The sequence below is a fragment of the Rhinolophus sinicus genome, linkage group LG01 (genome assembly GCF_036562045.2).
Source record: "Rhinolophus sinicus isolate RSC01 linkage group LG01, ASM3656204v1, whole genome shotgun sequence".
Taxonomy (NCBI): domain Eukaryota; kingdom Metazoa; phylum Chordata; class Mammalia; order Chiroptera; family Rhinolophidae; genus Rhinolophus; species Rhinolophus sinicus.
The window spans coordinates 207,087,503-207,108,654 of record NC_133751.1 but is presented as its reverse complement, the minus strand read 5'-3'; the positions used below and the strand labels follow the sequence as shown (position 1 = coordinate 207,108,654).

The window sequence follows — 21,152 nt, the reverse complement described above, 5'->3', positions numbered from 1 at the left end:
TGCTGATGCACAAGAGTCCAGAAGGTAATGGCACTGGCCGGCCTTCTGGGTGAGAAAGGCAGGTCCTGGTCTGCAAGGTGCTGGAGGGTGGGGCTGGCTGGGGGCTGCAGGGACTTTAGAGGACATCTGGAGGGACAGTGTAGGAGCGCCCTTTGGGGATATAGAACTTTCTGGAAGCCCTGCTCTAAGTGGGGGCTTGGGAAGGTGGTGAATGGGGAAGCAGCAGCAGCTGGGAGGGGAGAATGCACTGACATGCAGAGGAAGCAGTTGATGCAGAGGAAACCCTGGGGGACAGTGTGGAGGTGGGGCTGGACCTCAGGGCCCTGAGGCATCCTGGTGGTGGGGGGTGGGGGCTCAGGAAAACTGAGCAAACCTGGCCTCGTCATGTCTGTGAATCGCAGCCCTCTGAGCCAGTGGTTCTAGACACTGTGGAAGGGTGGGGGTGTCAGAATCTGTGGAAGTACCCTCAGTGCCCACGCAGGCCCCAGCACCTCACAGGGCCTCACAGCCTTCGTCCCCCAGCAAAGATCCCTGCAGGGACACCGCCTGGCAGAGAAAGGTGGACTCTGAAGGGGCCAGTGTTTCTCCTCCACATCTACTCCCAGTGAGCCATCCCCAGAAACAATGACGCTTCCCAAATTCAAGGACATTCTTTTAATCACAAACCACTCACCCACAGTCTGGCCAGAGGTGGGAACAGAGCTGAGCGTGGTTTATAAGCACATCAGGACATGGAACGTGGAATACTCCCCAGAAATAATGACACTTCCGTCCCGCTCCCTCCTGGCACCCGGCCCCCTTCCTAGGGTGGCCAACATCTCCAGCTGGGGGCTCCCAAGTGAATGCCCACACCACCACCACTCCGAAATCCTGTTAGCTGTTCTCAGGAAGAAGAGGGGACTGGGGCCTCTCTGCTGTCGGGGTCCAGGAAGCCATCGCCAGGCCAGGCCCACAGCTCCCCGGCGTCCCAGCCTGGCCTGCCGCTGCAGGGTGGTGGGCAGCTCCCAGGCTGCGGCCTACACGATGCCCTCTGTGCGTTTGCTTCTCCAGACCACCAGCGCCGTCACGAGCAGCGTCACCAGGACGGGCACCACAATGAAGGGGCAGAGGATGCTGCTGGGCGGGTCCCGCACGGCCCTGCCGGACACTGGGCAGCTTCTGAAGTAGCGCTGGTGGACAGTGACGAAGAAGCTGTCCACTGCCGCGTTTGGCCAGAAGCAGCCCAGCTTCTCCATCACCTGCCTGGTGCAGTCTGTGAGCTCTCCGTAGCTCCTGCAGACGGAAAAGCAGCTTGTCAGTCTCTGGTGGGCAGGGGACGAGGGCAGGACCTGAGCTCTCCACCCACTCCCACTGCCTCGAGCGCCTCCGGAAGCCCAGATCCAATGGCAGTAGCCCTGGGTCTAGGACGGCTCCTGTAGGGGTTCCTCAGATGTCCTGCACACTCCCACACCACAGAAGGCAAGCTGGGGCTAAGCGACGTCCCTCCCTGCTCCTGAGAGCCACCGGGGGGGAGGGGCAAGTCCACAGTCCATTCTGAGGAATGAATTAGTAAACCTGAAGATAGGTCAGTAGAAATGACCCAAACTGGAACACAAAGAGAAAAAGCGCAGAGCACCCAAGAGCTGTGCTAAATCAACAACACTCTGAGTAATGCCAACTCCAACTGGTAAACTGAGTCCCAGACGGAGGAGAGGGAATAAGGGAAAAGAGATGTTTGAAAAGACAGTGGCTGAGAATTTTCCAAAACTAATGAGACATCAATTCACAAACCCAAGGTCAGAGAACCCCAACAGGACAAGAACCAAACCAACAGCAACAACAAACAGCCATGTAGATGTGTCAAACTCTGAAAACCAAAGATAAAGAAAAAATAATAATCCAAGAAAAAAACCTTGGCTCCAGAGAAAAGCCACCTACAGGGAACACTGATACGAGTTACAGCCGACTTCTCACCAGAGACTGCACACTCCCGAAGACGATGGGTGGCATCTTTAAAGTACGGGTGGTGGTGATAAGGGGACAAACCCGGCTACCTGAGATCCTATACCCAGCAAAAATATCTTTCAAATTAAGTTTGAAGTAAAGACCGTTTACAGAGAAAAAGAAGCTGGGAGAATTCATTATGCTACAAGAAATACTAGTTCTTCAGTCAAAAGAATATAACAGAAAGAATTTGGGACCCACACAGTAAAAGTGAAGATATTTGAAAGATACTTTTCCTTATTTTTAATCTCGAAAGTGAGTCAATGGAGCAGAAGCCATAAATCAATATGGAGCAGACACTCAGGGAGGCGTTCGAAGGCTGGATGGAAAAGGCTGGGGCTCCCCAGCACCCGCCACCCCTGCCCCTAGCCTATGGCCTCTACATCACCAGGTCACTGTTTTGTCTGCCCCGGCTGCTCTCTGGGTGCAGAGGCTGCCCCAGTTCATGCGCGTGGGCCACACGGGTGAGGCGGAGAGGGAGACACAGGCAGGGGCAGGCGAGGGCTGCAGGACCTGTGCCTGCGGGTATGCACCGTTTCCCCAAGTGAACACGGATTCATGTTTCATGTAGAAAACAAAAGAGGGAAAAGCCACAGGAAGTCCTAATAGGCTGGGTCTCATTGTGGGAAAAATGAATTAGTACGTGTCAAGTACCTGACACACGGTGCTGTGTCAGCTATTGTTAAAATCCACGGCCCAGCCTTTGGAGTTGGTTGTTGATCGAATTCACGGCTACGTGTTACAAACTGGTTTGAATGACTGTCTTCTCCCCACTTCAGACCCACCAAACCTGCGGGTAGTTTTTGGTGTTCTGCAGACTCCGTGACAGACAGTTGATCCTAAACATTGTCCCCACATCCTCCCTCCGTGCTGGGGAGTGGAGCTGGGATGTCCCTAGAAGGAGGTGTTGCCATCTCCGGGCTGGCCAGCCAGGATGGGAAGGAGCCCCTGACCCAGGGAACTGTGACAGCACAGACCCCGTCCTGAGGCCACACTGAGGCCGAGCGTGTCCTGTGGCGGCTATTTAAGGACCAGGCACTCTCTCCTTGAAACGCTATCCTTCCAGTCTGCAAAGCCACCCCCGCCTAAAAATAGCTCTAATGTGCAGTCAGCAGCGACGGCATCCTGTTTATTTATACAGAAGTGACAGCTGAAACTTTGAATAAATATTGTGAGCGCTGTCAGCAAGGATGTGATAAAAGAAGTCCCCTTACAACACAGACATTCTTCTGTTCAAAAGGACACAGTACCCACTGAGGGGCCCAAAATAATCGTGGAAAAACATTCTTGGTTAACCCTCTATTTTCAGGCCTCATGTAACCGAACAGTCATCCTTTTTTGGCCAGAACTTTCTGTTCTAGGTCTCTAAGCGAACGTGGCTGAGGAATGTTCCTCACCACGCTGGTGGGCATTACCAGTGGACCAGGTCCCAAGTCATGTCTCAGGTTGTCCACTTGTTGACAGAAGGCTGATGCCCACCAGCTCTGGACACACTCGTGGTTGCTGTTGTCCCCCAACCAGCTCCGAATGGCCCTGGTGTGGAGAGTCTGGGCCTGGGCCCTGGCCCGGTATGGACCTGGGTTCGAATCCCGGCTCCACCTCTTATTCCGAGCGATGCTAGAGCCTCATCTCACCTGTTCGAGCCTTGGTCTCCTTATATTCAGATGAAGACACGGACACCCATCTGCCAGGGTTACTGGGCAGATCAAGTTAATGGGGTTAAGGGTCCGACAGATAGCAGGTGCTCAAAGTGGACACGTTCTCATTTTTCTCACACTGGTATGTGGCTCAAAATGATACAGTTCTTGTTCTAGAAACTCAAGCCAAAGTTGACTAGGCAATGTGTGTCTAAGCCCTCAGAAGTTTGAGGGGCAAGCACTTTGGGTTTGGGTTCACTTTACCCGTACCAGTATTAGTCTCCATCTACCTGGGACAATTCACAACCTGGTGGCTTCCAGCAGCTTTAAATACCTGTGGGGTGGGGGCATTCCCTGGTGTCCTGGCCATCAGAGCAGGTGACGGTGGAAGGGACCCACCGTGCGGCTGGCCTGAGGAGCCTGTCAAATGCCAGACTGACACTGGGGTGGGGCGTTCAGAGACAGAGCTGTGTGGGCATGCAAGACAGGGACAGAGGTGCCCATGATGCTTTTGGCCAATAGTTCTTCTGGAAATACAAATGACTAATACACATCTGAAAAAAAGTTTAAGCTCACTACTAAGGATAAAAGAGGCAAACGTCCAGATAGAATCCTTTTTAAAAGTAAGAATACTCACAGCTGGTGAAGGTGTAGTGAAGTGAGACAGGCACTCGATAAAGTGGGAGCATTTTTCTAAAAAGTAACTTGGCAACATGTATCCATAACCTTAAAATCATGGGCACCCTTTGAACCAATAATTCTATTTCTGGGAATTACCCTAAGTTAATAACATGAAATGTAGCTAAGAGTAATGTAAGAAGACACTGCAAATTTACAATTATGAAAAACAGTAAATAATAGGACAGTGATGAAAGAAATTGCTCATAAGAGCCTCTGCTTGTAACGATTAAGATGATATGTAGGAAGAAATTTTTAAGATGTGGGGAAATATTTATGTTATAATGTTGAACAAAAGAGAAGTAGATGAGACCAAACTGTGTAAACGACGTGGTGTCAGCATAAAATGGTCCAGGAGAAGGAGGGGAACACGCCAGAAGGGTCAGGGGGGTTATTGCCCCGCAAGGCTGTGATATGAGAGACCCTTGTTCTCTTTTCTCTATTTTGGGGGGGGATTTCCCAAGCTTTCTACAGTGAACATACAGTATCTTTATAATTATACATAAAAAGCTTATTCGGGAGAAGACCTGCAGCAAATACCTTCATACCTGTGACAGCAGGAGGCCTTCCCCCAGGGGACCTGACCTGCTGTTCTGAGCCATCCTGCAGGTGGGGCACTGGCAGACCTCCCCTTGCGGGCAGACACCTGCCCATGGCCCCTGCCCTGCGTGGCCCACCCCTGATCCCGGAGCCTGCAGGCCCTGCGCCTCCCCGAGAGTGCAGCCAGCACCGGCATCTCTCCCTTCACTCATCTTGTCTCTGCCTGGGGCTGGGAGAGGTAAATCCTGCCACGGGGACACCCCTTCCTGCACCATGCTTCCAATCATAGCAGGTTCTCTCCCAGGGTGGGAGTCTGGGACATACTCCCAGGACCTGGGGGGCACTTGGCTGGCAGCCCTGCTCCAGGCCAGCAATGCTGGGGGCTGGGTCCCTCCAAATGACATAGAACATGAGTGGGGTGGCATACCTGGGGCCCTGCAGCCGCACACCTGGAAGGTGGGCAGGGCCAGGACATGCAGCCCACCCCATTCCTGCTTTGCCGCTGTCCCCAGGGCCTGGGCAGGCGTGTGGCTTCCATCTACCACCCTCGTTCCCCGGGGGGCTGGGGACAAGGAGACCCGCCTCTCGGGTCCCCCCGGTGGCCCGTGTAGGATGGACACCCCCGTGGTCCGACTTGGATGCTAGACCCCCAGTCCTCTAGGGACAGGGAGGGGTTCTGAGGGCAGGACCCCTCTCTGTTCCGTCTGCTGCCAGCTCCAGCAGATCCCCCGGCTCCCACGGATGGCTGCGGCCTCCTATATGGTACCCCCTCCTCAGGGACTTCCTGTCATTGGTCCCTCCATCCACAGGGACCCCTTCTTCCCTCCGCCCCACCTCGCCCAGCGCCCTGGGCCCCCAGGACCTCTGTCTGCACTCCTGAGCCTTCTCCCGCCATCAGCAGCCTGCTATCTGCCCCCGCGGCTCCCCTGCCCTTCCTTCCTCTTGAGGAGTATCCACACTCTACACTGCTCCTTCCCTCCTCGCCAGACATTGCGACACCTGACACGCGTGACACTCGCACTCCCACCTGAAGCTTGGTCCTGTCCATATCTGGCCCCCACCCCATCCCCAACTCCCATCTTCTGGGAAGCCTTGCCCAACCCGAGTTATCATGGACTCCTCTGTCCCTTCCGGGGGCCCCACTCCTCCTGTGGCCCTGTCATGGGGCCCGGGAGTAGGCAGAAGTGACTCATCTTGGTGGGTTATTACAACCCACATTTCTAACACCACTTTCACTTTTGTGTCCTGAGCACGGCCCGGGGCCTTGGCATCTCTGTACGGCTCCTCCTTTTCCATCCCAGCTTAGTCGGGCAGCCATCCACCCCACCCTGCTGCACCTGGGCTCACTCCATCACTGGCTCTCCCCGCCACAGCCCTCACCCCTACTGTCCCCCACCCCGCCCACTGTCCGTATCTTGTCATCCTTGCTTCATACTTTCAATGCTTCCCTGTGCTGGATTCCAAAGCCCTCATGTGGCCTCCAGCCTCAACCACATCCCCTCCCTCTCCCTGGCCACATTCCATCCACAATGGCCAATGTTTCTGCCTCAGGACCTTTACACATGCTGCACTTTCTACTTGGAAGGCTCTTAACCCCGTCTTCACGAGGCCAACCTCTGCTCTTGCCTCCAATGTCTCTTCCTTAAAAAGGCCTTTTTTGATGCTTGAGCCTCATTTGGCTCCCCATAAAGCAGGGCTTTCCTTCACAGACATGTCTTGCTTTGTACCTGTGCTTTACTCCCCGTGACTATTCACTCACTGTTGGTCTCAGCAGCTGGCCTGCAAACACCGTGACGGCAGGGACAGTGTAGAAAGAAAACAAAATCCCACCTACGTGTTCACAGCAGTCGCCTCGAAGGCAGCGTGAAGCACACCGTGGGAAGAGAGCCAGCCAGATGCCGGGCAGACGCAAACAGGAGGAGAGTGGGTGGGCAGTCTCAGCAGGCCCAGCGCCATCCAGTGCAAGGCACAATACGTGGGACAGAGGGACACACCACACAGAGAAGAGTGTCGTCACAGCCACAGGACAGGCAGCCTCAGCTGTCACACGTGACGAGCCACATCTTCACACAGGAGATCGACATATTTCTCAAGGTTCAGCACATAAAATCTAGTACAACAGGGATGTGAAAAGTGAAGTTCACAGTGCGATTCAGAGACACAACGTGCAGTTTCTTGTCTACAGAGAATCAACCATATCTTCAGAAGTCCACGGACCCTGTTATTTCAGCAGCAAAGAAACACTTGACCAATTCCCAGAGTGAAAACTGTAAATCGATATTCTTTGACTATGATATTCAAGACCAGAAATTAGTAAGGAAACAGTGCATTTAAAGAAAATCTAATTTCTAGAAATGAAAGATCACTCATAATTTTGGGGTCAAACAGGAATTTAAAAATTCAATCACAGGCTATTAGGAAAATAGTCATGGTGAAACTACATGTAAAAATTAATGGACTAGAGCTGGACAGCAAAAGAAAAATATCTTATTACTAAACAAACAAACGAAAAGAGAAAATAATTATCCAAATCAAGACATTTTCAAAAAGAACAAAATAAATCACTCCCAAGGCAACTAATTTAAATGTACTAATAATTATTAAAAACCAATATTTATTGATATTTTTAAAAACAGGAAAATGAATAAGTAAATTCAATAGCTGATTCTTTAGAAAAATAGCTGCAATGAAATAGATACATTTCTGAATAGTCTAACCTAGAAAAACAAGGCCAAGAAAACATCAATATACAAAACCACAGATAGATTAGAAAAAGTATGAGATGAACAAGCAAAAATGTGTGTTAAAAATTGGAAAATTCTTGAGTTGGGATACTTTTGGGGAAGCTATAAATTATCAAATATTGACTCAAAAAGTACAAAATCTGAGAAGAAAAACAGAAAATGTTATTAAGGAATTACATTCACAGAAGGTGTTAGACCCAGGCTGTTCTTTCAAATTCTTAAGATTAGAGAAAAAAAAGTCGAGCTTCCCAGTTCTTGCCCCAAGTTAACCAAACCCAGATTCAAACCCTTTCACCACGGCATGCCCACGTGCCTCGGAGCAACAGATGTCCTCCACTCGTACTTATAAATAGACACCAAAGTCCTAGGAAACACGTTAGCAAGTTGTAGCTAGCTGCACAGAACACGGCAAAGTACGTTTATTCCAGGAATGCTTTAAACGGCTACTGTCAAATCATACATCAATATGTTAAAGCAAAATAACACACCATCATTTCAATACAAGTTCAGGAGGGATTTGATAAAATTCAACATTCATTACCGATTAAAAACAAATGACTCGTAAAGCACGGTGAAGTTCCCTTCTTAATGTGACAAAATCCCTCTCAAACCGATTGCAAACCTCACATTTATTATTGGAGCCCTAGAGGTGTTTTCATTGCAGTCAGGAATCCACTTGTTGAATTTTCTCTGTCTTCTGCCTCATGGTTTCCGCCTTTGGTGTCAGGTCCCCCACCCAGGACTTCAAAAATATTCACAGTGGAAACCTTCCAAAGCAGGGCAGGGCTGGCCGCTCACAGACCATTTCCTCTGGTGACCGCAAAGCCACACAGTGGCCTGTGTCAAGCTCAAGCTGAGCGTGCCAAGTCAGCCCATCTCCACAAAGGGCCTCTAAGCACACAGGAGAGGCCAAGGGGCCCTCATGGCAGACACCCAAGCCCATGTAGTTGCTTTCCCACAGAGCCAGGCAAGTGTGACCTGGGGAGGCCTCCCAGGACAGGGCACTTTTGTTGTTTCTGACGCCTCGGGGAACGTAGAAGGAAGCCTTGTTAACTGTTTGATTAAAAACCCTTCAGTTCAGGGCACTGCCCTGGGCCCGTGCATGTGTGCTGGGCTGGCAGGACACGCTCTGCTCCCCTGGGACTTGCAGTGGGAGTGGGGGAGATGGATATTGTGCAATCAAGCCCTCCCTACACCAGGCGGGTCAGAGACTTCCAAGCAAACCGGGAAAGTCCGATGAGACAAGGGGTGGAAGGTGATGCATCTCTGCTGGCCCAGGGCTGACAAGTGAGCTCGTAGACAGGAATGCTTTGAAATGCCCGTGACCACTGCAAACACATACTTTAAGATGAGGTTTTCCAAGTTCTTACTACAGTTTATCTCCTTCAGTTATAGAATAGGGACTTCTGACATCTTGGCAAAAACAAAAAACAAAAAAAAAAGAACAACAAAAAAAGCAAGCACAGGGGAGTTGCCAGCTCCCTCCCTGTGCGAGGAATTACAGCATTTGTGTGCACTGAAAAGTGACCTACAACACGACAGGCTCCACGTCAGCCCGTTGGATGGGCACTTGCTGAGCGAAGCTGACAAATGCCTCTCTCTTGGAAAAGGAGATGCTAAAGCAGAGGAAACGGGACCATGGGCGGGTTCACGGTGAGAGGAGGAAGACGAACGCAAAGGGGCCGGGATGTCACTGCTGGGTCGGAGGTGACAGTTCCCCACAGAACACTCACACACAGCCCAGCTAGCAGATGTCAGCTGACAAACAGCAGGAGCGAGGTGGCCGGGACAGAGGGGGGACATACCACCCCTCTAGGACTACGGGGCACAGATGCAGGACAAACTCTCTGTGGCCTCACTCTCGCCGTTCCTACCCCCACCCCCTGGGCTTCTGGCTTCCACGCCTGGCACCCTGTGCTCTTGCAGTCTCTCTTCTGGCTGGAAGTCAGCCTCTCCCAGCCCCAAGACATTCCACAGAGAGAAAATGCAAGAGAGGCATCTGGGGTTAGGCAAGCTTGGGGAGGCTGGGGACAGCGGGGCACTCCCCATCCGCACAGCACAGACAAGGCCCCAGGGACCTCAGGGTCCCAGCGCCCCCAAAAGGCACTGCACCCAGGCTCTCATGTCCCCTGGAACCAATGCACAGCGTCCTGTAGGCACGAGCATGGTGAAACTCTCGGCCTGGGGGGTCTGGGCCTGTCTCCTCTCACACATTCTGCTCTTATTTCCATCTGCCTCTCAAGACCCACTGAGGACCGACCTGCGCCATGAGCCCTCAGGCTGGAATGGTTCCCGTTCCCTCTTCTGGAGAGGCTGGCTTCCTCCGGCCCTCCTATACCCTTCTGTAGCAGGGCCTCTACAGGGGGAGAGGGCCATCGCGCTCCTCTTGAAACCCAGTCTGCTGCCCCCGCCCCCTGCCTCAGACATCTGCTTCTTCTCACGCAGCCTCGGGCCCTGCCTCTGGCCTGGCACTGGGCGTGCATCCCCTGGCTGTGTCCTCTGGGCCTCTTGGGCCCCCCACCCCATACCTGCCCCACTCCATCCCTTGGACCCTGCGGCAGCAGCCCATTTGCTGTCCCACTTTCTCCCTGGACTGTGCTCTCCCTCAGGGCGGGCAGGGCACACCTGCTCTCTCTCTTCCCTGCTGAACCTCAGCCCTCATGAAATGCACACAAGTAGGGGTCAGTCACCGTGGTGCATGAGTGACCAGGCTGATGTGCCCACAGCTCCAGAGCCCACCAGAGGGCGCTACTGAGCTCTTGCCCCCAAGCCTGGTGCCGGAAGGGAGGGTGTTGGAGGTCACTGTCTCTTCTAGCCTGGGCTGCCCTGCGGCCCCAATGTGGACAGAATAGTCCTGGGGATATCTGAGGTTCCTGCCTGCATATGGGGTCTGCACAGGAAGTCCCAAGGCCCCGACATACCACTCAGAAGCACGGGCCCAGAGTCTGCACATTCAGAGCTATAAATGTCCCCACGCCAGTGCCTGTAATCTGCCCCTGGGATCTGGTAACTGGGAAGCACACTTTGGGGGAGCAGTGGGGGATGCCCTGAGCAGATTCTTCAGCTCTGCTTCCAGACACTCCGTGAGCTGGCCAGGTGTGGACAGGAGAAGGGCGCCCCTTCCTCCAGGCAGGCTTGCAGCTTGGTCAGTGGGGCACAAGCTGGATCTCAGCTTCGACCTTTGTCAGCTGCCCCAGGAAGGACGCAGGCTGCCAAGCTGCTGCGTGTCCTTGCACAAGAGACTCGGCATCTTTGAGTGCTGCATCGCCATCAGGGAAGGGCGCCCAGGGTTGAGATGGAGACTGGATGAGCCAACACACGAGAGGGGATGGCCCCCACCCCTGTAGGGAGAGGGGCCCCACTGAGGCAGCTGCTATCCACTGAGGGTACACCCATGTTTTCCAGTATTTTGGGGAGATTTGAACAGAGTTTGGTGGACTACACAGAGCCTTGCCACCACACCGGGCAGCCCTTGACCCAGCTCTGGGTTTCCTGAGCTTGTCACTGGTCAGGCCACAGCATGGCTCAAACGTCTGCTCTCTCCTGGGGGCTGCAGACCGAGCACCAGCTCCCCGCCGTCCCCCAGCACCCCGGCCCAGCCCAGCCTGCAGAGAACTCTCACAGGCTGAGGAGCAGGAGGGCCTCGAGGGGGACAGGGGCCATCAGGCCCTAGGGACACAAAGCCACAGAGGCGAGGATTGAGGCGGGCGGAGCTCACCACGGCCACCTCTCTGGCCACCTTGCCCAAGTTGGGGCTGGTCAGTCTGTCCACCGGGGTTCCGGGCTCCTGCTGGAGCATGTGGTGCTGGATCCTGGGACAGGCCAGGCCCCGTCTGCCCGGCTGGACGATGGACACTGGATAACAAAGGGACCACATGGGAGCCACCAAGAGCTCGCTCAGGCTGGGGGAGGCGCTCACATGCCCCAGTCGCTGCGTCCTCCGAGGGCCACACACCACAACGCACGATGACGAAAGGCCTGGTCCTGCTGTCTGAAGGACAGGACACACTGCGACCTGTTCACAGGGCACGGCCACTCCTCACACAGCTCTACCAGCAGGAGTTCCTGTCCCTCCTTAGAGACGCCAGAGCCGGGAGGTGACCAGTGAGCCGAGGTGGCAGTGTGGTGGGTGGGTGGCCCAGGGGCTGACTCAGGGTATACAGGGTGCCCCCACACAGGCCGCTGCTTCCTCTGGCCCCAAGGAGCACCTCTTGGGTAGGGGCCGGGTAGGGAATGTCCTGGCCACCGGCCCCCCCTCCTTTGCCTGCCTCCTCCACTCCTGTGTGCTTGGCTCCGTCCCAGGAGGGTGGAATCTGGGCACCTCTGCCGCTGGAAGGAAGGAAGGGTTCTCAGTCCATTCCGGCCTCCACGAGGAGCGTGTTCTGGCACCGGACAGCCTGCCCAGGGGCTGCCAAGCCAGGCTTCTCACGGCAAGGGCCCACTGAGCAGACATGTGGGGGCATCGTGCCTCCTCTGAGAACAGGGCGGGCAGGAAGCAGCCTCCTGGGGTCTGTACTCACAGACATGAAGCCAGTTTTTAAATTTGGGGTGTCCCCCAAGAGCCCCACAGGTAGGGGTGTCTGAGAGAGCAGGGAACCATGGCGGGTCCTCCAGCTGTGCCCACTGTGGGCCAGGCACACCTATGATGCCTTCTGGCCCCACTGCAATGCCCTGGAGGAACTCCTGGGATCCCCATGTGGACACCCAGGTCTAGGGCTCCCCCTGGGCCCAGGGCGCCCACCCCCACCAGGACACGGTGCACACATGTGTCTGAGTTCCAGGATTAGGCATGACAGCCAGGCACTATATTTGGACACTAACAGCCTGGGGACATTGTGAAGCCACGCTGGTGGTGGAAGGAGAGCCTTTCCCTGCAGGCACCCTTGGTGCCACCATCAGGCTCGCCCAGAACACCGCTCTCTGCCTGCCCTGCCCAAGAAACCCTTTGTCTCCCTGAGGCCACCACACGGATCTCACACTGGGCCCCTTGCACTGGGCTCACCCCCACCCAAACGTGCCACCAACTCCCTGTCTCTGTCCAGGCTCCCCTTTCCATCTGTGCCCCTCCTATCTGTCCTATCTCGCTTGGAGTTCAGGGCAACACTGAGCGCGGGTGGAAGGGCAGGGCCCTGGAACATTCTACACCATGGAACTATGACTGGCATTGGGACTTCATTTGAGCACTGAGCCTCGGTGCTTTCACCTGTGAAATGGGTACAGTGGTCCCTGGCTCGGAGCAAGTGAGTGTGAGTGCCCGTGCCCAGTGGAGGCAGTCACAGCGAGGCTGAGGAGCCCCCTCACGGCACCTCTGGCCGCACAGCTGCTGGTGAGCCTCCGCCTCTGACAGGGAGCCCTGTGGGGACAGGCGCCATTTCTCAGTCTCCCCGAGACATGGTCCAGTGTGGCTGTGCGTGAGGGAAGGAAGGAAGGAAAGCAGGAAGGCAGGCTCGGCCTCCTAACCTGCTGGGCCCGCTGAGGTGCCAGCAGCTGAGACATTCACCTGTGGACTGAGTCTGAGCCTGGTTCCAAACAGGCTGCTAGGACATGACAGAAATGGCCCCGCTGGTCTTGTCGGATGTGCAGGCCACCAGGCCAGAGGGAGAGGGACACCAAGAAATGATCCCCCACGTCCAAGGAATGAACGCAGCAGGAGGCAGAGCTCACCATCCCCAGGACCGGACTTGCAGTAGGAGCTGCCCACGGGCCTGAAGTGACAACCAGGAAACTGAGGCAGAAACCTGGCTGGTGCCTGCTGTGCCCTGGGGCCTGGGTCACAGGACCCTTCCTCCCCGGGAAGGGCGGGGGAAGCCCGGGTCTCATCTCCAGCAGGCAGAGGCCGCCCTTGGCTCAAGCGCACTCTCTGCCGTGCCAGAGGATCCAGGCAGAGTAGACGAGAAGGCTGTGGAGCCCCTGGCCTGGGTTCACGCCCTGCCTCCCTGTCCTTGTCGGTTTCCTGGCCCTGAGGACCCTCCCCAGGAGGGGTGCGTGGTCTTCAGGGTGGGCTACGCTGGCAGGGTGAGTGGCCTGAATCCCCCCAAGGTCCTGAGGTGACCTCTGGGCAGGGTGGCACTGTCCTGGGGCAGCTCATTGTGCCACTAGGAGAGGGGACACTGGCTGTGGCTTCACTGTGTCCCAACAGCTTCTGGTTGTGTCCTCACCTTGGGCAGAAGGCCACACCAGCCGGAAGGGTGGTGGTCTCTCGCCAGGTTCCCGAGGGGAGGCCCTAACACCAGGCGGAGGGCTGGAGGCTGGGGCCAATCCCACCTAGTGTTGGGGCTCACCCCCAGGGAGCGTGAGGGGCTCCCCAGCAGCCACACCACAGGCCTCAGCAAACAGCTGCTGCGCCGCACTACGCATCTGGTTCTGAAGCCCTTCCAGGTGCCACGTGCCCTCACTTCCCTTTTCAGAGGAGAAGAACCATGCCCGAGGCGGGGCAGGAGCAGGCACCCCGGCCCCGGGCCTGTGACCCTTTGTCGGCCTTCCTGTGAACACGTGCCCAGGGAGGTGTGGAAGCCGCTGTCACCCCAGCACGGGAGACATTTCCAGACGGCCATGGGGGCTTTCCGTGATTCAGAACCATCCCGGGACACAAGTCCGGACCGCGCAGCAGCCTCAGTGTGTCAGGAAGCTGAGGACACGGGGAAATCAGAGTCTCAGGGATCCCGCAGGGCGTCAGAGCCCCCTGGCTCCCGGGACCAGCTGGAGGGGGATCACACTGTGCTGCCCGTCAGCCCGCATCCCGGCGGTCCTGGCTGCATAGGGCCTGAGCACGTGTGTCATGAGAGCTGCCCAGAGGGCCCCCCACCACACGCCCCCTGCACAGTCCCAGGGGCTCTGGGCCAGGTCCCGCCTGCCCCCCGCTTTCACTGTCTCTTCCCGGTGTCCCGGTTTTGTCAACCTGCACCAACCACACCAGAATGGAGGAGGTCATATTTACAAAATAAATTAAAATCTCTTCTGCTGTCTCTGATCACATGATAAAAACCTCGACACAAACAGCTCCAGGAACCTCAGAAAACGAGGTTGCTCAGCATCGATGCACTAACCTGCCAAGGTCACCTCGGTACAAAGACAGCAAAAAGCTCCTTAGAAATGTTTGAATCCTGAGAACGTATTAATCACACGGCTTATTTCTGGGTCTACTTCACATGGTCGTCTGGATTTAAAAGCTACTTGTAAAAGGGAACGGTGGTGTTAAAAATAATGAGACAGTTTGAATTAGCAGCCTAATTGCAAAGATAAGTGACCAAGAGCCCCGGCAGACGGAGGCTTGTCAGTGACACAAGCCAGAACAAGGCAGTGTAAGAAATAAGACCACAATGGGTGACAGAAAGGAAGAGTGGGTTTTAGGACAGTAACTGAAATCAGTGCGGAGAAGGAGGGAGAGAGGGAGGAAAGGATGGAGGGAAGGAGGGGAGGAGATGGGGAGACAGAGACTCCTGCTCTTTCGTCCAGGGGAGGCCAGAAACGTGGTTTCACGATGCAGAAACATCATCACAGCAATCAGAACATCCACGTTTTGCATTTCATGGCTGGTTGAGTGAAAAAGAGCTTGCCAATATTTCAACCTCATTTAAAAGGTAAAGGAAAACATACATGTTTCAAGAGTGGGGAGAAACGGAAAAAAAAAAATCAGCGTGGAAAAATAAAAATCAAAACAAAAAATGGAATGCCAGAAGATAGAACATCAAGGACAAATAGGATGTAATTTCCTTTGTCACAAAGCTTGTCACTCTCCAGATGGAAAACAAACTCCAGCAATAAGCTGTTTGCAAGAGAGGTAATTAGAATTACCTCAGAAGATTAAAAAGAGTTAAATTTCAAGTAGTTGAAATACTGGGATTTCAATGTTAATATGAGGCAAAGAATAATTTCAAGCAAAAACCATTCAATGTGATAAGGAGATGTAATGGCATTTCATAGTTGATAATGACAGCATAATGACATGGAATCTAAATGCTATGAAAATGGAGTAAAATGTAGATGTAAAACTCTGCTAGAAAAAGGAAACAGAAACAATAACTATGATTAGAACTGAAGAATCTAATATTCCATCATCAAATACACAAAAATGCAGAAGCACATAAAGTTGCTGAATAACATGACAATGCAGAATTAATGGTTGTTTTGGTGGGAATGAAACAGAATGAACAGAACACACTTCAGGTATTCATGGTATGTTCACAGAAGGTCACCACATACCAGGTCTCAAAGAAAAATCTCAGTCAAAATACAGAAGCGGAACTTACACTCATTTCACTACATCAGGAGAAGAGATGAAGAACCACACAGAAAGAAAACATGTGAGAATGAAAATATACTTGCCGAAGGATAAGCCGTCTTACAAAGGAAGTCAAGGAGGCAGTAACTGTCTATTAAGAAAACCAATGGTTGTTTCCATGTCTTGACCACCATAAGCAAAGCTGCAACGAACACTGGAGCACATATATCTTTATGGATAAATGTTTTCAGATTTTTTTGGTAGATACCCAGGAGAGGGATTGCTGGGTCATAAGGTAATTCTATTCGTAATTTTTGAGTAACCTCCACACCGCCTTCCATAACGGCTGCACCAGTCTGCATTCCCACCAACAGTGTATGAGGGTTCCTTTTTCTCCACAGCCTCTCCAACACTTGTTACTATTTGTCTTGTTGATGACAGCCATTCTGACTGGGGTGAGGTGATAGCTCATTGTGGTTTTTATTTGCATTTCTCTGATGATTAGTGATGTTGAGCACTTTTTCATGTGTATTGGCCATCTGTATGTCCTCTTTGGAGAATATCTATTCAGGTATTAAGAAAAGATTAAATAGTGCCATTTGTGACAACATGGATGGATCTTGAGATTATAATGCTAAGCAAAATAAGTCAGACAGAAAAAGTAGAGAACCACGATTTCACTGATATGTGGGATATAAAACTGAAAACAACAAAGGAACAAGACAAACAAATGAGAAACAAAAACTCATAGACACAGACAATAGTTTAGTGGTTACCAGAGGGTAAAGGGGGAGGGGAGTGATAGATGAGGGTAAAGGGGGTCAAATATATGGTGACGGAAGGAGAACTGACTCTGGGTGGTGAACACACAATGGGATCTATAGATGATGTATTACAGAATTGTACACCTGAAATCTATGTAATTTTACTAACCATTGTCACCCCAATAAACTTTAATTAAAGAAAAAACAAAAGAAAATCAATGGAAAGAAAATGGACATATCAAAATCTACAGAAAGTGATGAATGAGGCCCTTGGGAGAAACATCATAGCTTTAAATGCTTTTATTATGATTTTAAAAATGTGAGAAAAATGATGAACTAAATAAACATCTAAGTTATATCTTAAGGAAGAAGCAAATATTTCTTAACAAATGAAAAATGGGGGAAAAGTGAATGATAAAAGTTAAAGCCAAAAAATTTAAAAATACATTTTCTGCGTAAAACCTTGCCCATTCTCTCAAGACAATAAAAGTAGGCACAATTAATGAAAAAGTGGGCAGCCTTGTTTCCCTTTGATGAAGGAGGTGGCATTGAAACAAAGAACAAAAGGAGAAAAACGTACTGATAAAACAAAACTTGAATATATAGGCTACTGCACATTTAAGGGAATATGACGTGTCATCGTGAGTTAATGAGAAATCTGAAGGAAACAGACTGAATAAACAAAACTGAAATATAAACAGCCAATAACAAAGTCAAAATGAACCCACCGTGGAGGAAGAAACTGGAGGAAAAGTCCCCTAAACCATGTAGACCTGACAGCTTTAGGGATGAATTCATTCAAACTTCCCAGGAATAAATACTTCTCATGTCACATAAATTATTTCCCACCCTGACTCCATCGGTCACCTAGCACGGCCATGCCACTGGGCAGGTTCTCCTAATCCTAACACCTGATTAAGGACACCCATGCAGAAGAAAATCAGGAACTGTTCATGAAACAAAAACTCATGTTACTGGGGAGGAAAGAGGCCACAGAGTTCAAGCAGCGATGGAAATCAGCAGGATTCGTGTCCCGCCGGCTCCCCACTCCGAGCCCCACATTTGGTCCATTTGGTCCACTAGCTCCAGGAGGGTTTTCCGACTGATTGCTAAAAGTCAGCACCCTAAGGTGACAACCTATCAAGCCAACTAGGCCCGCTGCCAATCCCCAGGACACACAGGGCCCGGCTGTGTTCCCATGGAAAGGACCTGCAAGTGGGCAGCTCTCCCAAGTCTGTGATTGATTGATTGGGCATCTCAGTTAGAACCTTAGTCTGACTTTTTATGGAATTTGGCAAAGTGGTTCTTCAGTTATTTTGGAAAACTAGGCAAAAATTAAACCAAAGAAAGCCAATAGAATGTGAAATATGATGCAAATGAACACACGAAGAGAGGATGAGGGCTTCTAAATTGTAGAAAATACTATAAAGCCACGGTAAATGGTCGGGTATGGCCCCAAAATGTAAGCAAAAATTAATTGAAGTAGAAATAGCTGCTAAAGCACACAAGAAGGCATCATGTGTTAAACTAAGCATGACAAGACCGTGGAGGTAGGAAATCTGATTTAACAAATTATGTTAGGATAATTGAGGTAGGAAGGAAATGACTTCTAATTCATGTCTTAATGCAACTACCCACTGTGTTAAGGAGACAAACATTATTTCAAAACACAGAACAACTAAATAGAAACAGAACATTATATCGTGGCCACATGACTCTCAAAATTGCGAGAATTGAATGTGTGGGACAGACAGGGCTGTGCCAACATCACAGACCTGAGTGGTGGAGACACACGTGCGTTAAATGAGTAACTGATTAAATAAAACATGGAACGTAAATATCATCAAAAGAGACACAAATTGAAACATGAAGAGAAAATATTTAGAACAAAATGACAAACAGCTAATCTCTACAAGATCCAAGTGTCTGTAAAAGAAGGCCAAAAATACCACCCCGGTGACTGGAACAATAAATAGCAAAGGTTTTGTTTGCTCAGATCATTTGCACTTGAGAAAAAACAAACTGCCAACAACCGGAGGAGAAAAGCTCAACCTTCCAACAGCCAAAGACAGGCAAATTACAACAGAAGAGGAAACCTAATTTAAACCTGCAAAAATTAAATCTCTACAAATTCAATACTCATGAACCCAAGAGGCAATAAATATTTTCATGGGTTGCTGGTAATGTACACTAGTAAAATTCTTTAAAAGGGCAACTGGGCAAAACCCATAAGGACCCTTGAATGTTCATGGCATGTGCTGCAGTAAAGCTGTTTGCAAGAATTCTTAGCAAAGAAATTAGTCAGAAAAAAAAAAGGTTATATGTACAAAAGTTCTTACAGCGGCATTATTTATAATATCAGGAACCCAGAAATTGGCTCAACATAAGTACCGTGTTTCCCCGAAAATAAGCCCATTAAGATCGTCAGCCAGACAGACGCATTTAGTACGTTATGATGGTGTTCCAGAAGAGATGACATGACTGTATTTGAATAAATGTAGATTGTTGTACATGAAAAAATAAGACATCCCCTGAAAATAAGCCCTTATGCATCTTTTGGAGCAAAAATTAATATTAAACCCGGTCTTATTTTCAGGGAAACACGGTAGGACTGAGAAATCAGGATATGTGACTGAGCCGGGCTGTCCCCACGTGGCTCTGGCACCGAGTGAAAATCTGCCCTCTCTTGCTACCCAAAAGGAGTGTACATTTAAGAAAGTGGGGTCTTCATTTGTTGGCTGACACAAGCAGCTGGGACGACAGGAGACTCAGGCCTTGGAAGCATCTGTCCCAGAGTATGTTCTACAGGATTAAGTCCCGTAGGACACTTGGGGAGAAAGGTGTCCTCCGAGTGTCATGGGAAGGTGGGCTGCTGTGCCAAAGCTCCCTGGAGGCCGGCCCACAATGGACCGGGAGTGTCCCTGGCCCTGTGTGCACTTGGGATATGTCCACCAAAGGACGGATGGACGCTGGGAGACTCCGTGACTGGGCTTTCAAGGCCTGTGGGGGCAGGATGAGTGCTGGGGTCAAGGTCAGCATTAGGAAGGGACATCTGCTCTCGTCCCCCATGGGGTGACGTCACCACACGTGAACCACAAGATGTTGCCCACCAAGAGCACATCTTCACCCGTCTGCTTCTCTCCTACCACGTGCTGCCCTGCTCCCTCCGTGTGACAGCCCCAGGTGGTGGCCGTCAACAAGGTGAGCACGCCTGGCCCGGCCTCCTGCACAGCCAAGCCCCCTCTGCACAGTCCGGACACTCCTGAGGCTTTCCTGCTGTCGGGAGAGGCCCAGCACTGCGTCCAGGGGGCAGATGGGGCCAGAAGGCGCCGTGCAGAGAGCCCCCGTCACCAGGACGAGTTCCACCTGCCTGCCCTTCCTTCTGCTCTCACCAGGATCTGCTCAGTGTCGCCCTGCTTCTGACCTTCTATGTCCTGACACGCAGGCCTGATTTCATCCCCAAACGGAGGGGCCTGCAAAACAGGGCAATTAGTCACGTGACGGCACAGCAGGCCCGGGGCTCAGTTACCACTGTGTCTGGGGGAGCATCTGCGGCCTCTCCCAGGGCCAGGAAGACAGAGCCCTGGAGGCAGAGGGAAACTGAGGCCAATGCAGTGGCCGGGGGCGTGGAAAAGTGGGGCCTGCAGGCCTTCTCACTGGTGTCCGGCTGCCCCTGCCACGAGGGATTCCTGGGCTCTTGGCCTCTGCAGACGCATTTCTCTGGGATCTCTCTGAGAAAGGAAATGGGCTTCCCCCTCCCTAGCCACCCAGCTCCACAGGTGGGCACCCCCAGGCCCTCTGGGGCTCACCCTCAGAACCCGCCAGGGAGCAGAAATGCTGACCCAGGGCAAACCCCGACGCAAGGGCCTCCCACTCCCGAAGGAAGACAGTTCCTCTGGCTGGTGGGACATAGCAAGCATGGTGCTTGCTGGTGAGGTGGGGCTGTGCGCCTGATCCGAGGACCTCCCCCAGGCCCCAGGGGTCCCTCTGACTCCTCCCATGTCTGCCTGCCTGCCACAGGCCGGCTCTGGGCACTGGGCACGTAGTGGAGGACAGTGGATCCCAGACCCTTCCGTCCCCTCGGCCCCCTCTGTTGCGAGCACAGGTCTGGGTGCACCATCCCTGATGGCACCTTCCTTCTTCGCCAGGTCATGGGTCCCATCGCCCAGCCCTGGCTCTGCTCCCTGATCAGCCAGGCTGAGCTCCTGAGACAGGGCAAGGGGCCTGACAGACAGGCCTCTGTCATCGCTGTCCTCGCCAAAACGTCCACCGGCTCCCGGCCGGGCCAGGGGTGGTGCTGGGCTTCGATGCTGCCTGCAGACCCTTGTCTGGCAGGACCAGCGGCGTTCCCGCAGGCTCTGCTGAGATGCCCTCTAGGCTGGGTCCCAGAAGGTGTCTGAGTGGGTGGAGGACAGGGTCTGCCCGCTTCCCTCCGCCCACCAGCAAACACTGAGTCCCAGATGCCTCCCTGTCCCAGCCGGGGCCTCTGTCCCCCGCCTGGGCTGGGCTGCTCTGGCCTCGCTGGCCCAGCAGCCTGACCCTAAGGGACTGCAGGGGTGGCTGTGGAGAGCTCCAGGCCCAGCCC

General features: G+C 52.5%; 1 protein-coding gene across 2 annotated transcripts in view; it reads right to left on the bottom strand.

The window, feature by feature from the left end:
- Positions 1-639: 639 nt before the first annotated feature.
- Positions 640-21,152, bottom strand: part of RAMP1 (receptor activity modifying protein 1) — a 38,055-nt gene continuing 17,542 nt past the window's right edge. The window contains exon 3 of one of the 2 annotated variants that reach the window (XM_019740936.2): positions 640-1,272. In XM_019740936.2, the coding sequence (XP_019596495.1) occupies positions 1,017-1,272 (256 nt within the window). In that variant the 3' untranslated portion in view covers positions 640-1,016. Of the gene's footprint in view, positions 1,273-16,089; positions 16,367-21,152 lie in introns of those variants that run through there. The other variant, XM_074315859.1, reaches the window with a different exon arrangement.